This window comes from Takifugu flavidus, chromosome 3, assembly GCF_003711565.1.
Source record: "Takifugu flavidus isolate HTHZ2018 chromosome 3, ASM371156v2, whole genome shotgun sequence".
In the NCBI taxonomy this organism is placed as follows: Eukaryota; Metazoa; Chordata; class Actinopteri; order Tetraodontiformes; family Tetraodontidae; genus Takifugu; species Takifugu flavidus.
This window is the reverse complement of record NC_079522.1, coordinates 14,146,320-14,162,066: the sequence shown is the minus strand read 5'-3', so window position 1 is coordinate 14,162,066 and position 15,747 is coordinate 14,146,320. Positions and strand designations below refer to the sequence as shown.

The 15,747-nt window shown below is 43.5% G+C and overlaps 1 protein-coding gene and 1 long non-coding RNA gene across 15 annotated transcripts in view; both read left to right on the top strand.

Annotated features, from left to right (window-relative positions):
- The window catches only part of LOC130522666 (R3H domain-containing protein 1-like), a 34,064-nt gene extending 24,397 nt beyond the window's left edge, over positions 1-9,667 (top strand). For 6 of the 14 annotated variants that reach the window (XM_057027256.1, XM_057027255.1, XM_057027264.1 and 3 more), the window contains 11 exons: positions 128-253; positions 789-1,148; positions 1,239-1,377; positions 3,112-3,269; positions 3,351-3,484; positions 4,662-4,756; positions 6,157-6,338; positions 6,934-7,081; positions 7,413-7,510; positions 7,632-7,707; positions 8,464-9,667. In XM_057027256.1, coding sequence (XP_056883236.1) covers positions 128-253; positions 789-1,148; positions 1,239-1,377; positions 3,112-3,269; positions 3,351-3,484; positions 4,662-4,756; positions 6,157-6,338; positions 6,934-7,081; positions 7,413-7,510; positions 7,632-7,707; positions 8,464-8,504 — 1,557 coding nt within the window. In that variant the 3' untranslated portion in view covers positions 8,505-9,667. The remainder of the gene's footprint in view (positions 1-127; positions 254-788; positions 1,149-1,238; positions 1,378-3,111; positions 3,270-3,350; positions 3,485-4,661; positions 4,757-6,156; positions 6,339-6,933; positions 7,082-7,412; positions 7,511-7,631; positions 7,708-8,463) is intronic. The other 8 variants (XM_057027266.1, XM_057027265.1, XR_008949670.1 and 5 more) reach the window with 7 other exon arrangements.
- Positions 9,668-9,675: 8 nt separating this feature from the next.
- LOC130522671 (uncharacterized) lies at positions 9,676-14,864 on the top strand. The gene is made up of 2 exons (XR_008949672.1): positions 9,676-10,184; positions 14,166-14,864. It is a non-coding gene; the product is annotated as an uncharacterized LOC130522671 (long non-coding RNA).
- The last annotated feature ends 883 nt before the right edge of the window (positions 14,865-15,747 follow it).

The following is a 15,747-nucleotide window of genomic DNA, read 5'->3' as shown; positions in this document are numbered from 1 at the left end:
TTAACTTATAGAGGTAAAACCAACTTATTTTCAAGCTTAGCAAATAGTGGATTGAAGCTCCCACCATTGTACGTCTGCTGTCCAGTCTCATCTCTTGTCCTCCTGTCCATTTTCTTTCTCTCCTCAGCCAATCTGTCCTCCTCTCCAGTTGTCCTCTGAGCCTGTCCACAACAAAATGGTCTCCTGTCCTCTTCCTCCCCCTTTTCCTCCTTCTCAGTTCCTGCCTATCTGTCCTAACCAACAGTACACTGTGGTACAGAACTCCTTTTTACTCCATCTTCTGCTTGACCTGGCTCAATGAGAGTTTTGTTTTTTTCAGGATTGACTTAAATAATAATATATGGATTACAGAGATTTCCGAGCTCTCTTTTGACTCAGGTCTTCATCTTATGTATGTGTGGGACTTTTATTGATCACTCAAATGGTGCTAATTTCTCATATGCGAGAGGTATCCAAATCCACCAGGAGCCATCCATGTAGATCATGCATTTACTTAACCTCATTTTTGACCTGGTTTTAGTGAAAGACATGATTCTGTGGTTAATTATGTCTGTGGAACGTTCCATTAATATTTAATTCATCACCAGATGTTAGCACTGAATAATCCATGACTAAAATTGCTACTTTTCCAACAACATGCCATAAATGACCTGGACTGGCATGCAGTCATGATTCAGATAGTTTAATTTTAATCATCTTCCGAACCCTGGTGTTTCAGATGTATTGATTTATAGCTTTAGCAGAGTTGACTAACAAAAGCTATTCTTTTGATTTAATTTTGTCTCCAGCCTGATGCCCTCAACACCCAGTTTAGTCACATGACTCTGGGGCAGCAGCAGCCAACTGAGAGTGTAACCCCTGCTCCCGACACCCGCCACTATCCCACTATTTACCATCACTCCCCTTCCTCCATGGTGCTGCAGGGAGCTGCTCCTCCTCCACATCAACAGCAGGTGGCAGGCTATTTGGTGGCAGGGCCACCAGGAGGACACCAAGGTGCCCTGCAGGGTCAGCCTGTCACACTCCAGTCCCCAGGCCCAAATCATGTCTATCCTAGCTCCACCCCCGGCCCTGCTTCTTTTCAAGGGTCGACACTAAACCAACAGCTGCTACAGCAACATACTTACATCCAACAGCCCATCCAACAGGTAGAAATGAGTGTGAACCTTGCTCAAGAGTGATCCTTGTTGCTTTCAAAGGTGTATTCACCAGTCTGCAATATTCATCATGCCTTACAGATGTCCACATGTTACTGCTCCTCCGCACACCACCCCCACTGCCCCAGCCAGCAGCAGCAGCAGCAGCAGCATTACAGACCCCCCGTGAACTCTTTGTCCTATAACTGTCCTCAGAACCAAAACCTGTCCCACCATCAAGGTATGAACACAGATGTTTTCCATAAGCTCGGACACAAACCAAACATCATTTTAAGATGTATCATGCAGCGCTAAATGATCTTGATATATTCATGCATTAACATCCATTTTTTATTTCTTAACTGTTGTTGATCTTGTATATTTGTTCATCGGGGAGCTATTCGGGAGCTGGCTGCTGATGAATGTCTCTCCCTGCCTCTCCTTTGTTTGTTTTCATGAGTTAAGATGTCTCCCCAGGAGTCTTTGTATTGATTACTTTCCTTTTTCATTTTTTTTACCACTGGTGCTGAAATCGCTGGCTCCTGTTCTCACCCACTCTCACTCTTGTTTAACTGGATGTAATGTTTGGTGTGTTGTGTAACGTGTACAGCCACACACACACACACACAAGCATGATTGGTGTAAATCACTGCAGCACCAGTCTGTCATCTGCAGCCTGTGAGTGTGGCTTCCCTGCTGGGGTACCCAGACAGTACACCAGACAAATGAACCTGACCTACAAAAGCAAAGGACAGCAATTATCTCTTTAGAAACTAAAAGAAATTGATTGTTTCCTTCATCTTGCAAAATGAATTGAAAAACTTGTTAAATAACATTGATGATATGGGTTTGTCAAACGCTAAATCAGTTTTGATTCAGGGAAAATTGTTTCTGCTCACTTGCATCCGTCACCACTAACACAGGACTTCAGCTCCCGCTGAGGTTATACCGTCACAGCTTATAATAGAACTGAGAGGTTGCCACGGCAAACTTTAAGTAACAAATGATCTACTGAACATCACATCAACAAACTGGATGCAGAATTGTCGGCAGAAGTTTGGCACCAGAGAGCCTGGGTACGGGGCCGGGACGCTGTTTGAGAGTCCTCTATGAATCTCACAGTGAACCGGTCTCTTTTCCAGCCCCTCACTCCTCACCTGCTGAATTTACTGCAACCTCACCACAGGCTAGAAAATGGAGCCTGCATGCATGGTGAAAATCTCTCATTAAATGGCGATAATCTGAAAGAAATGGCCCAAGTGAAAATGTTGCAATCTGCTGCCTGCTAGAATGGCATAAACCCAGGTGTGTTTGATATTACAGTCATTTCATGCTTGGTTTGTAAGTGACGGTAGGAGATAAGGGTGGGTAAAAATAGTCCTTCCCCTATACGGGAACAGAGATTCATTGTGTAGCCGGACTTTCTCCCAGGGTACCACACTCCGCAGGCTCCTTCACTAAAGGACACCCCCTCCTTTTTTCCTACACACAACCACACGTGTGTCACAAGGGACAGTATTTTCAAATGTCTCTTCTTTGTCACCTTGACATTTAACTGACTGGATTCTCCTCCGGGCTCAGAATACAGTGCCACCATTTTAGGCTGTTCAGAAAATGGAGTCCGACTGACTTCGTGTCTTCTTAAGATTGTTCCAGATTTTGGCTTTTTAACAAGTACTGTAAAATCTGACCCCTTCTCGCTCTGTACGCAACTGGCCATGCAGGCTGAGATTTTGCTAGGGCACCAGAGGCTAAATCAAATTGACTTTTTCTATTCCAAGTGCCTCAACCCATCTCTGAAACGGCCCAAATCCCAAACATGCTCACAGCTCTTCAATCAGCTGTTTTTCCTCTGTATTCGATGAACTTTTCAGTTTAAAATCCTCAAGGCATTGTACAGTTTTGTGGACAATAAACACAAATATCAATCGCAATGTTTTCTCTTCCTGTGTGTTGCTCTACTCATTTTACTCAGTCCACCAAGCTGTGATGCCAAACCCAGGATCCAGCTACCAGACCATTGTAGGCATGCAGCCAACCCCCAACCTCACTGTCACCGGCAACCAGCAAAGCAATATGGGCAACCAGATGCAAGGCATGATGGTCCAGTACCCGCCAGTGCAGTCCTATCAGGTAATTGGAAGAAGATGGATGAGATGAAAGAGAATAGTGCAGGAATTACTCAGTAAAGGCATATTTTCCTTTAATTTGTAGCAGGTTTCTGTACCACAACAGACGTACCAGCAGCCAGTCTTGGTGTCCTGTCAGCCAGGACAGGGAGCAGTGGCTGTTGCTGGGGTGCAGCCCTGCTATGGTCTTCTTCCCTCCAACCAGCACACCACCATGAGGTACCGCAAATAACTGTAATATTCAATTGTGCTATTATCATCGGCATTTTACGTACACGTCAATACTTTGATACATGGGAGTAATTCTTTAATTTTAATATTTAATGACCTTGGTCGCATTTGTCAATTTGCATCATCATCCTGAAGCCTGACATCAGTTGTTTTAACTGTTATAAAGAGTTAACAGTGTTAACAAAGATCTGCTGATGTACAATTATCATTTTTGAATGACAGTCCATAGTTGATGTCACTTTAATCAGATCCACATCAATGTTTTAGCCTGTAGGTTTGTCCCAGAAACCGAGTTCCTGGTTGTAAATGCTGCCAAAGGTGTCTTATTTATAAGATTCTACAGAGAGGAGTGAATGAGTGAATCCCAAGGCGGTTTTGAGCCAAGGTCATCTTTGTTCATGGTGGGGGTGAAAGAAATGAGGTTATTACAAGAGCGCTCTAGGTGAACTGTGCGTTCGTTTAGTTGATGAATGTCGACTGTGACGCCCTCTGAGAGCTTAAGTCAACTTCCACCATTATTCTGCCTTTGTGTAGCACTGTGCTTTCTCTCATTATGATCTGATTGATAGAACTAGTTCACCGAAAGAAAAACACGTAATTAGTTTAAACCTCCATGGACCCAATCAATCTGGACACTGGTGAGATTAGCCCTACTGGGACTAGTCCTGCACTCCAGTATACATGAGCAAACAACGGACGTGAAGAAACCTGGGTGTGCATTTGTCACCTGCAGAAGAACAATGCAGAAGACACACACACATGTGATGAGGGAGGTCACTCTCTTTGTCCCAGCTGTAAAATGAGGCCGCATTAGTAGGCCAGTCAGTGTGAACATGATTTATGTGGCAGAAGTGGAGAGGCTCTAGCTTCTCCCAGGAGCCGACTGTCCACCTGCAGCCCACTTTTTCACCAGCTGTACACGAGTCCCTGAGGGCAGGTTGCTTACAGAGCAGCTCCTGCAGATGGACTTCGAGTTAAATTTAACATTTAATACTGCTACTGCTGCACAAGCGCCGTCTGTGCAGCAAAATCACTTTTAATTTTTGGCAACATTTACACCGATCGAGGCTGTATTCATTAGAATGCTTGTTTTTTTTATTTCTCACTTTGGAGAAAAATATTCTTTATCGTACTATAAAGGTGTCTTCTGTGTATTCTTTCATAGTTCGACAGTAAGTTTCCTGCCAGCCCAAATGATGGAGTTTCCTCAAGCCATGTCTCCTTGTGTTTCCCATCAGCACCCAAGCCAGCAGTATGCAGGTATGACTTAATTGGTTTAATGTCTTAGAATTGGAATATTCTGCTTCAGTGTTTGAGCAGATTTGTACTTAAAGGGGCAAAAGCAACATCTTTAGATTGAATACATGGGAAAAAATTGCTATGAGAAGATCTAAAGGTGTGATTTTTATCTGGAGTATAGCATTATGTGTGTGTAGATCTCCAGCTCTTTGTTTATTAGCTGCACATTCGTGCACGTTGGTGTGAATCGCTGCCTCCTCCCTCCTCTCAGAGCAACTTGGCCTTGTCTTCCTAGAAGAGACCACAGCCAGGGGGCAAATTTTCAAAGCAAAATGGCAGAGCCGAACAAACCCTTCACCTTAGGTTGGCCAGGATCCAACATTACGTCTAAAGAAATAACATAAGTTACTTAATACTCAACATGTTCTACAAAATGGTGGTGTTGTATTTGCACTTTGCAGATTTTCATTAACAGATGAGGTGAGGGAGTGGAGGTCGAGGGAGATCTGACTCATTAACACGTTTTTTTTTTAGACTACAAACAGCAAACCTAGCTGTGGAAAAACAAAATTGATTTTTGCCCCTTAAAGCTTTCAATGGGCCTTTACTAATATACAGTAAGCAATAGCTACATTATGAGAGAACTTAAATCAATCAAAATAATTACATGTTTTTTTCTTTATAGTGGCCTTATATCTGCCTTCTAAAGGCTCTTGCTATCTCTGTCCACAGGCAGAGGTGGTCTCCTCACTAATGACCTTTTATCATTCGAGTCTTATTATCATGGCAGAGCATTGGAGGGCGCCATCACTTGCAGTCTGTCAGTAATGAGGTCAGCTGAAGGTCTCGCAGCAGCCTTACCTACAGCATCACGAGTAAACATTTTTAATTTGCTCAGTTAGATCCAGGCAATAATCTGCAGATTAAGTCCAAATATCCACTGTCCTTGCTGTAGCTGTTAATAAGTATTAATCCATAAATCAACAGAGGCGTCGGCTGTGTGGCGATTTCCCCCTAATTTAAAATTTTGTGTCAACAAAAAAGCAATAAGCCGGAAATACGGAGTATTATAAGTTCATTTGCTTGTCAAAGCATGCTTTTTTTCCTGGTATTCACCTTTATAGGTGACAAATTAATAAGATAATTGAATCTCCTGTATCACTGCAGCAGATTTAGCAGGAAAGTGGAAGAGTGTTTGTTATTTCCACTCTGGTCATGCTGCTGTAATCAAAGCACTTAAACCCTAACTGCGCTGTGGCTAAGGGTGTGTCACTAATGAGGCGTGTGTGTGTGTGTGTGGTGTGTGTGTGTGTGTGTGTGTGTGTGTGTGTGTGTGTGCTAGTAAATATACAAATTCAACTAGTACACCTTTCGTCATTGCACAGCATTTCAAATTCGAGGTTGATTCTATCTGTCTGCAGGGTTGTTACCCCCCACTCCCAATAGTGGGATGGTGATGCTACAAATGACAGCATCCCCCTGTCAGCAGCCGCGAGCCCCCTCCCCTAGTCAGCGAAAACAACCCAACCACAAACACCCAGGCAGCGATCTCCAGCGCACCCGCAGACCTGTCGAGTTCCCCCCGCCTTCAGACATCACCCAGGTACAGACTTGAATGCATTGATTTTACACTTCAGGCGGGGAAATATTCCATTTCTAACCTCTAAAAACTTTCTCGAGGTTGTCACATAATTTCTGGAGATTTAATTAGCTTGGTGGCCTAGAGGTTTTGACTTGACAATTTCCAAGTGATTTTTAAATTACGTTATAATTTCACTGCAGTAACATTTGCCAGATTCAGTGTGTGTCAAGAAACTTAAGACAGTCACAAGAAAGCAATTTCAAAGCTAATTTAGTTTGGTTGTCTGACAGCGATGTGAGAATTGTCCCCTGGAGCCAAACTCAGCCTCCAGGAAGGTTAAATGTCGACGTAAATAGGCTCTGCAAATGAAGTCAACACCAGTGTAGCTTGAAAATGAGGAGAAAATAGTTCCTAGCATTAGCAAGTAATGGTACATTAAGGAGGGAATAATGTGGGTGGAATGGTACATTAAAGCAACAACTTGAACAACAAAATGACTTCTGAAACAGAGAACTAGCCACAGATGCCTGTGCTGTTTTTTTGTTGTTTTTTGAATGAAAGTGCTTGTGTTTCTTCCCTATTCTCTCTCCCTGCATCATGGATGGGTTGTGTGTAGAGCAGCTTGCCTATGTCTCCGGCACTCACCCCTTTTCCAGGCCAGCCACCCAGCATCAAGGGCCTGGCACCGGGCTTCTCCTCCATCCCCATCATGGCCCATCACCACCACTCGCCTCTACCAACAGCCTTCTACCACAGTGGACAAGGTCAGAGAAACAGAACCTTTTGGAATTTAAACAATTCTTTTAGTAAAAGATCATCTCATGTAATTTTTATGAGATGGTTCAAGTGCCATTTGTGTATTCTGTTGATTAGCTGCTAGCGAAGCAGCAGACTGTAGTGAGATTATTCCATTTTGGGTTAACAGCCTGTTTCCCAAGGGAGTAAATAAAAGAGACAAGGTCCTAAAAACTATTCAAATTGCTTATTTACTTTATACTCAAATTCCTTATACCGATATATCATTTAATTATTGTGGGATGAAGGTAACAGTTTCTTTACATCTGCTAATATCACCTTTGCATTTGAAAAAATTAGGTGAAGCCCATTACTCTCTCCTGGGTCAACCTCTGCAGTACAAACCTTCCATCAGACCTCCATTGATCCACACTGCTCATGTGGTGGCCAAGCACCAGGTGTGTGTTACTGACAATGACACATTGATCAAGGCAGAATTGCTCATCATAAATCCTGATTGATTTACAATGCTAACCACATGGACTGTGTACTTTTTGTAATGTGGATTTCTGTCTTCAGGGTCCTCTGGCGGTTTGGCACAGTGGTCAGGGAAGGAAGGCTAACAGAAAACCTCTTTCCTCAGATCTCAGCGTAGGTGAATCCGGTATTCGCAAGCCTTAAAAAAGGTTTCAGTTTAGTGAAAATCAACTTAACTTCAGTCATGACTGAAATTTGACCTGCTGGCTATGGAATGTAAATGTTAATAAGCTATTGTGGGAAGCTGTTTCTATATAGCTGCGTAGATGTCAATTTTAAAACTTTGTTAGATGTCAGAAAAAGGTTCGTCACACCATAAAGTCAGCTGCTCTGTAGCCTATTTAGCAGATGACCCGGAATAAGACGAGGCCGTTCATATGTCAAAATCCGCTTGCTGTGCTCCAGAGCCGTGCAGAAAAGCGCGCATTTAGTAAATGCAAGCAAAAATAATTTACAGACGGGGCAGAATTCACACCTGGCAGTGGAACCTGCAGCCCCAGCGGTATTGTGTTGAAACATGCTGATTATTTCAAATATGGTGCTTTTCCCCCCTTTTACCAAGATATTTTATCTACATTATTTAGCTGCTCTGGCAAGTACAATCGACTTTGGCATAAACAGTGCATCGTGTCCTATTGGGAAATATTTAAAAAATATATATTTTAAGAACTGCAGTTATGCATTTGCCGATCAAACTAGACACAGTTTGAGTCGTATTCTGATATTATTTTTCCTGAGCACACTGTGACAGGTTTCGCTGAGAGCAGCAGTTTATTGAAAGCTCCCAATGGCTCAGCCCTGATTTTTCTCTGCACCCATGACATTTGTTTTATTTACTGGCTCGGCTGCTCACAGCACTGTCTGTCCATTTCAGCAGTAAGCAGTCAGACCCTGGAAGTGACAGATCCTCTATAAGGGGATCAACTGTACAGACATCCCCCCCCCACCTCTTGGCAGAGCTCTGCAAAGGCAGCGAATTGATCCGGCGGCTGTCGGACCACCAGTCCCAGCTGTGCAACACAAGCAGAGACGCTCCCAGTGGAGACCCGGCATCATCGTGATCCATCTTCACCATCGGTGTCCACCACATTCGCTGCCCAGAGCAACACAATCCACTACTGCAGCTCTCGGGCCACATTTAAAGTCCAAACAGACAGAAAAGAGGAGCTGTGTGACTCGGACAAAGCCGAATCCATAGCTGCTAAAATCTGGCCGTACCTAAGAAGCTCCTCACGAACGCACATCTAACCACCTGCCTCTGCTGCCTCAGTCTGGGCCTTTTATTTTGATGCCAGACTGTACCAAAACCTTATCCTGCGTGTGAAGAATGAATGTCCAGTTTTATTTAGTTTTAGTTTGTTTTATCACCCTTCTGGCCAGCAGGTCTGTGCACGGTGTCCATGGCTGTCTCAAAGCCATGCCTCTTTTACTTTAACCGCGCTGGTATAAAGTGAAACTGTTTGAAAAGCTTTTGGATTCATTTGCCAGCTGTTAGTGACTCCACTGTGGCTCATTTTAATAGCATAGGTAATTTCTGATTCAAGGATGTCTTGTGTCCTCTTTAGACGGGATCAGCATACTACATCTCATTTAAACTGACAATTATCCATCTTATTTATTCAACATAAGTATCAGTATTTCCATTGTTTGTCATTGACTGGTCAGAATTTAGGTACACAAGAATGGGTTTTTCCCTATTTTACATGTTTCCGACAATAACACGCAGGACCACTTGTAACATGTGAGCCTGTACAATAACAAACACTGAATAATAGATGCTCTACCTGAATAATTGAAGTCACTTTTGTACACGGTGAATGTTGGATTTGCACTGGAGTGATGAAGGAGATGGAGATTTGATTTGTATTAGGACAGGGCCTGGATTTTCTTTTATTAAAACCGTACATGTTTGTTGCACTCTGCCAGGCCACATTGTTTTATATATGATTAAAATGTTTATATGCACAAGACAAATGCAATTCAGTTCGTCACTACTTGGCTTCCCCCTCCTGAATATTCTGTGTGAATCACAAGATGCGTGGTGTGGTTCCTTTTCTTAATAAATGTTTGCACCACAACTGTTGGTTTTCTTCTAACATTAAGGTTGTAAGCAGAATTCTGTGGCGGGTGACAAATGAGGCAACACACGGGAGAAGGTTGCCATGGATCTCTGCCTTCGGCCACCGCAGATGTGGAGTCTGCATCCTCTTTTCCAGCAGCCTAACCCACATTTGCTCTTAAAGAATCTTCTAATTGTTGCGGCGAAAATAGAGAAACGGAGACACCTTTGGGTAAAGGCTGGTACAGCAGAACCGCAGTAGAACTCTACGACTAAAGTCATGATGACTTATGAACGTCCTTCTCTAAGCGCGCTGATTAATGCGTCGCAGCTAACGTGTTAGCTCGGTTTTAGTCGTAATGGAGGTCCACCACAGGTGGTCGTGTTCCGGACGTCTGAACTGCCAGCGGGACGGTCGGTGAACTGACTGACTTCCAGAGAAGGTGCAGGATGATGGAGATTCAAGGGGTCCGGTCCGGCCCGGTCCGGTCCGGTCCGGTCCAGCGGTGTGTGCGTCACTTGTGACGCAGATACAGGTGAGAGGTTTGAGATCATTAGCAGTTAAACTTTTACCTCGTTCAAGATGCCCCATTTTAAAATGCCAAATTCCATTAAAAACTTATCATTTTTAGGTTTAAAGTCTACAGAATTTAACTGAATAGTATCCCCTTCGATAAAGATTCGTTATTCACAAATAACGAACGCGTATTGGATTCTATTGAGAAAATGACAAAAAAGAAAAAATGGTAAAGAGCTTTCAAATGAAATAAAAATGAGAATGCTGTGACTTGGGGGGGTTCATTAACATTATTTGTTACAAAGCAAAACGTATATATATTGAGCCAGGTTAGCAAATAAATAATTCCATACGTTACGGCCATTAGTTCAACTGTCTATAGGTGGCTGAGATAAGACACTGATATCAGTGCAGATCCTGTGGGGTTTGTTCCATCACTCCATAGTAACAGTGATCAGGCCTCGCTGATTCAGAACCCCCGACCCACTCTCAGCTCCAGGCCCTGAGAGAGGAGCTCGTCAGTCATCTTAAATCCAAACTCTCAGCATAAATCGCAGCTGTTAAATTACAAGAAACCCCTTCTGATTCCAGGGTAATATCTGATCATGAGTTTATCAGCCCTGAAAGCTGCAGAAGTCCCAAAACTAAGCTGCAGTTAGTCGGCTCACGTGGCTTATCAGCACTGGTGCCGGCCACAGGTGAGGGTGAGGCAGACAAAATTCTGCTGGCCTGCAGAATATAGACCCGACTCAATCAAAGTCCAGCCTGAGTTTAGAGAGGAGATCAAGGCGGGGATCGCCCGTCCTTATCAAGCCAGGGCCGGTTCCCTGCACACGTGTACCAGATGTTTCCCCAAATCTCTGGAGAACAGACCGGGTTCCTGCAGCTGAGCTCAGAATGATTCGCATGGCCTCCTCCAACGATGAATCTCTCAGCCGCTCAGACCAACGCAGCCCAACTCTCAGCGCTGAGCAGCTTCAGGTTGGAATTAAAGAAGTGTCACAGCTGTCAGAGCAGTGGTAGAGGTCGGAAAGAGCTGTCCACAGATAAACCCAGTCGCACCTTTCTGGACTGACTCTTGCACCTTTTAATATACCGGTAGTTGAAATATTTGCCAAGTGCGTCTAATGTGTCCTTTGAATTTGTTCAGGGAACTGGACAGATTCTGTCACTCAGGAGACCTCTGGGAACAGCTCAAAAATCTGAGAGGCCTGAGAAGAGCTTGTGATTTAGCAGACATTTTCATGAGGTTAGGAGCCGCGCTTCAGCTGGGGGCAGCTTGAAAAGACACAGATTAAAATCTGTGAGGTCATTTTCCTATTTATTAATTTTTTTCAAGGTTGGGGATAGCCTTCTTCTGTTTATAAGTATTAAAGAGAGAATAACATAACTAAATCAGAATGTCATAGTGGCAAAGTAAGTTTGTTATTCTACAAATGGCCACAAGGTGGTGCAATTGCGCAACGTCGAGTTTGAAAATTTCTGCGACGTTCAGTACAAGTCATCACATGTACAATCAGCGGCCAATTTATTAGGCACTCCGTGCCAGTTAAACGTGAGACCCGAGTGGAAAAAAGAGAAAAAAATCTGCCAATATTTGAAATTAAGACTCATTAGATCATAGGCAACTTTTGAGCATTTGGGCCTTTGCTCAAGGGTACGTGGGACGTGGTCTGAAAGTGTCCTGAACCTGCGCCAATTGTAGCCTCCCTTACTTGTTCTGAGCTGAGAAGAGTGGAGCCCGGTGAGGTCTTCTGCTGCTGTAGCCCATCTTCTTCAAGGTTCCACATGTTGTGCATTCACAGGTGATTACTGTTGCCTTTCTATCATCTCCAACCAGTCCGCCCATTCTTCTCTCACCTCCCTCCACACAACTGCCGCTCACTGGATATTTTCCCTCTTTTACTCAATTCTCCATAAACTGTAGAGATGGTCAAAGGATACGTGAACATCCCAGTAGATCAGCACTTTCTGAAATACTCAGAAGAATCCATCTGGCACCGACAACCGAGCCAAGTTCAATTCACTTAAATCAACTTTTCCTCCATTTTGATGCTTGGTGTGAACCCTTCAACTTGTCTTGACCATGTCTACATACGATGCCTTGAGTTGTTTGGCGGATTAGGTATTTGTGTTATCAATTGAAACACTGTGCCTAATAAAGAGGCCTGAGAGTTTCCATCAGGGAAGTATTAATTGAGACTGAATTTACCTCTAAGTAGTTTAAAAGTCATTTCTTTCTCAAGTATAAAAGTCTTTGATGAAGCTTCCCCTGTTATTCTACGGAGTAATAATTAAGCTGTTAAACTAAGGCTATAATCCGAACAAGCTATCGAGTCCAGTTCTGATTAACCTCCTCGACCTTCCATACAAAAACTGGAAATTTAAATTAATACTGGTGGAGTGAAAACACATAGGTCTTCCCCAAATGAACACATCCAATTTGTCACACATATTTTATCTAACATCTGATCGATAGAAAAAAGACAGAGTTTATGGCCACACAAGCTGTAATTATTCTTACAGGGGAGGTTTTAAAGTTATTGTAAAAGCAGCTGACCAGTGTAGTCGTGCACCATCCTGTTAGTCTCAAACCATAAGCATTGATCAGGGACGATCTCAGATCCCAGATCCTCATGGCCAGAGGACCAATATTGACCAGTAGGAGGAGGTGTGCCACTTTCTCCACCACAGAAGCACTTCAGGGGCCGCATGCAGCGTGACTGTGGAAGCTGGTTTTAGTGAACAGGGTGCAGATTGGCAAGCAAATGATGTCAGTTGGATATCCCATTATACTCCGCAAACACCCAGTGTTGCACCTTCTCTAAGGGAAATACCATGTGTTGATGCTCAGCAAAATCATGTCTGTGTGCAGAATCTTTTTCCCCCATCTGCGATTATTCAAATGAGCTCCCTCCACAGTCTCAATAATTGATTCATTATGTAAAAATAAGCCACACAGCTATAACAAATTCACATAAACAGACAATTGCTCCTCTCCCAAACACACTCTGGATCGTTACCATAGGAACATAGTGAAGAGGTTTCGGAGATGTGGCTCTGGGTGTTGTTAGGGAGGAACTCCAATACAATGAAAGCACGCAGAAGGAGGAGGAATTAGATTTTCAGCAGAGGAACTCTTCTTGAGAGAGCAGCAGGGAGACAGACAGAGTGCTGCCTCTTTACACCCAGGCCTTTTGTCTTCCACACTCACCCACTATTTAGATTCGGTCATGTCAGAGGGAGGGTCAACAAGCCGAAAGCATCCCTTTTTTCCCTGAAACGGTCCTTCGACAAGAGTCCCTATTACACCACGCTTCATCCTTTCTCCTCATCTACAAAGCGTAATTAGAGAACGGCTGTTTCGCATACATTAATGCCGTGTCCTTTCATTATGGAGGTCAAAAATGGAGTCTCTGACTAGCTTGTCTGGGGATGCAGTCTGCTGGGGATCAAACCACTGATTGGACCAATGGTGGATTAGAGCCAATGTCCAGCTGAGCTGAGGCCCGATAACAGAACAAAGAGAATATAACTACAATGACAGAGACAGAAAAGGAGAAATGAGCACTCAAAGACAAAAAAAACACCCCTCTAACTGTAATTCCCAACTACAAGCCAATTGAAATTGACAAAATACATTGTATAAAATCAATATAGAGTTTAAAGTGTTGGAAAAAAACCATTTCTCCAGACAGAACTGCATGAAGGGATGATTGAAGATGTAAAAAAACCCACATCATATGTAGAAATAGATAAAAAATATTTTTTTTAAGGGATAATCAATACCAAAATAAATGACATTTTAGGCAGTAATTGTAGTGATGAAGTGCATCTCTATCTAAGAACATATGACCATCATGATGGTCAGTCTTACTCACAGGGAGGAGTAGACTGCTGCTGATGAATAGTCTTCTCCAGGCAATGTGTGCGTGTGTGTGTGCGTGTGTGTGTGCGTGCATGGCAGTCACAAATTGCATCTTAATGATTCTCTTTACAGATCATCACCCTGCCTGCGAGGGGAGAACTGGGAGGATATGAATCGTGCCCCTTCTTATTGCAGAGCTGCCACGGTGGAGCCTTGTCGGAGAAATTGGGGGCAACAGACCAAGGAAACAGTTTAATGTGTGTTCGCTGGGCGAAAAGGATGAACAGTGTTTAATTGGTTTGACCCTAAACGTAAACGCACCAAATCCCCTGGAAATGTGAGTGACGACTCATTCACTGTGGAGAATGAACAGAAGAGTCTGAGCAACATTTGGGCCCATTGTTGTTTACTGCTGTTTTTCTAGGCACCAAATATGAGTAATCATCTGCTCTTACACCTGCTTCCAGGCTGTTTCCTAATGTGCCTGATTTTCCAGGGTTATTATCTGTCATTTGTTTCCTGAGTCTAAATTTAACTTCCTTCCTCCTGTTGCTTCCTTTGTTATGTGTTTCATCCCCCGATACCGTCCTAGGGTTCATTCAACGCCGCTTTACCAACACAATTTCTAATCTCAGTCCTACCCGCCATCTCCACTTCGGCTGTCTGCCGCTGTGTCTGGCTCCGGTCAAACGTCCAATCATGCGGGAGGTTTTGTACAGATGCAAACACAAACTTCACCTTTAATCCAAACTGGATGCAATTCCTTGTGACATTTTGCAGAAACTAATCTTTAACCTGTGGACATTTCCTAATAAATCGATTTCAACAGTGGCCAAATAATATTACCAATATTAAAGCCACTGCAGTTCCAGGCCACCAGCATTCAAGCGTGGGGCGAATGTCCTTATGTTTCTGACCAGAGTCATTCCTGTCCCCCCTAGTCAGACAGTCACTGGCGTCCCCAAAGTTCTTATTCCGATAATAGTGGGATAATGTAATAATAGTCAGTGGAATCTAATTGTATTTGCTCAGTATCGGGTCGGTAGAGGCACATTTCCAACATAATGCAATTTAACACAACGTTTAGCATTAGCAACATTAGCATTTTTCTCAGATACAAAGCGTTTCCATGGTTAACCTTTCAGCATCAGTAGCTAAAAGAAAGAACCTCCTGACAGAAGCACCCCATCTGCACCGCCGCGTTGTGAGCCAAACCAGGAAGTGTCGGTGTAATTATCAGCTTGTGCTCTGACCATTTTTAAACGCTCGCGGTGGAGGGGTTGGAGAAGAGGCGAGATGGTGTGTTGAGCCTCAACGCAGCAGGAAACAGAACGCACAGATGCCACAGATGTGCCACGCTCTGAATTCACAACCTGGGTATGTAAAGACAGGTGGCAGCTGGGGCTGGAAGGACGCTGTGTCAAACGAATGGAAACAAAAGGACAGGATGGTCTCACAACGATTCACACCAGGATCTGCTCAGTCATTACAGGTGCATGTTCGTTTAATTGACGTTGACTTTGTCTAATTTGCATCATTGACAGATCGGCCTCTTTGGTATTGTATTAGAATCAGCGCACACCTTTATTCTTTCAGAGATTGTCATTCATCCAGTTCAATCTCAGACCATAATATCAGCTTCTGTAAGTTCCAGGAGAAAAGGCTGATTTGTTCTGAGGATTTCTCTCAGTCTCTGTGTCGCAGGTCACGAACA